This window comes from Vollenhovia emeryi, unplaced genomic scaffold (assembly GCF_000949405.1).
Source record: "Vollenhovia emeryi isolate VEMERY1.0 unplaced genomic scaffold, V.emery_V1.0 DF939367.1, whole genome shotgun sequence".
In the NCBI taxonomy this organism is placed as follows: domain Eukaryota; kingdom Metazoa; phylum Arthropoda; class Insecta; order Hymenoptera; family Formicidae; genus Vollenhovia; species Vollenhovia emeryi.
The window spans coordinates 1-1,490 of NW_011966999.1; the positions used below are offsets into that span (position 1 = coordinate 1).

At 40.3% G+C, this 1,490-nt stretch overlaps 1 protein-coding gene across 1 annotated transcript in view; it reads left to right on the forward strand.

The window, feature by feature from the left end:
• Positions 1–459: 459 nt before the first annotated feature.
• LOC105558195 (arrestin domain-containing protein 2) overlaps positions 460–1,490 on the forward strand; it is a 5,139-nt gene continuing 4,108 nt past the window's right edge. The window contains exons 1-2 of the mRNA XM_012005759.1: positions 460–673; positions 755–1,128. Coding sequence (XP_011861149.1) covers positions 1,014–1,128 — 115 coding nt within the window. The 5' untranslated portion in view covers positions 460–673; positions 755–1,013. The remainder of the gene's footprint in view (positions 674–754; positions 1,129–1,490) is intronic.

The window sequence follows — 1,490 nt, forward strand, 5'->3', positions numbered from 1 at the left end:
TTAGTAGTGTATAATAATAATATGTATACTCGCTAATAATAATAATGCAAATAAATTTCGTGTATCAATCAATTTGAGATAATATTCTTCTTTTTGGAGGTCATATTAAAATCACTATGCTAGCATAAATAAGTCACCAAAACGTAGCCAAAAATGTATCAAATGAGATCATTATGATTTTTGAAGTGATGTCATAATGATGTCATAATGAGTTTTATGTTCTACCTGGGTAAGGACCATAAGGATAAAGACTGATCGTGTCCATTTTTACCTCGCTCTAGCTCCTTCTTGGATATAGCACGGATGAGAACCAAAAACTCAGTGGACACTGCTCTTACCCACTGACGCTAACGTTACCCGTCGACGTTGGCTACGTAGTTCACGCCCCCGCGTTTTATGGACATAGAGGCGCTTCAAAATAAAGCTAAATTTGCCGCTCCTAGGCTTCTGTCTAGCAACAGCGCCAACAGCTATACATGATTACGTGACGTCATCAGACGTGATCGCGTATAGAGCGAGAAAACGAATCAAGGATCACGGTGCGCAATATAATACTCTTATTTCCTACGCATTACGCATGTGCCATTGCTGTCGGTGTACGTGAGAATCGAAGAGAAATTCGAGAAGGGGTTTACGTAGGGGGAAGAAAAAGCGGAACGGAGCACGGTGGAAGGTAAGCAACCCCGAACGTTTCTCCAAACGATTGATTATTTCTCTGTCAACTGTAATTGATAAAAAAAGTCTGTGCTTTCAGACGCATTTCCGCCGTTTCTGGCGCACGGAGAACCCGTTCATCTAATTGTAAAATTGGAACGGATGCCTTTTGGCCTTTTGGGGAAACGTCCCGATTGGCCACCTCCCGCTATGCTTCTTTAGCAACCCTTAGCGGTTGCCTCGGGACCTCGGCGACTTGTCGGCAAGTGTCCTTATCCAAACGCTATGGTGTTGAATAATAAGTGAGATAATCTCGAAGAAGTATCGTCGCTGAGATCAGAGAGGCCAAAACGATCGACATGGGCCTCAAGGACTTTCGAATAGAGTTTGATAATCAATGGAGCACATATTACCCTGGGCAAACAATGGCAGGTAACATCGTCGTTGACCTGGACAGCACGAAGAAGATTCGTGGTAAGTTCAGCCGAGGGTTCAGCCAAGGGGTACACTTGTTTACACTGACAATATTTATTAAGCATCTTGAAACATTAAAGGCGAAAAAAGATATAAGATATTTCATGTCTCAATTTATTACATCTTTGACATGTTGTTTGAAAATGCCTTCGAGTTAAATTAATTCAGTTATTTCACTTAAAAGAATGCATTCGAAATTTGCAAGTTGAACATTTCATTTAAATCCATTTCCAATCTCTTTCGTCAAAGGATTATAATTTTGAGGGTATAATGACTGCTCTATTTATTAAGCATCTTGAAACATTAAAGGCGAGAAAAGATATGAGATACTTCGTGTCTCGATTTATTACATCTTTGACATG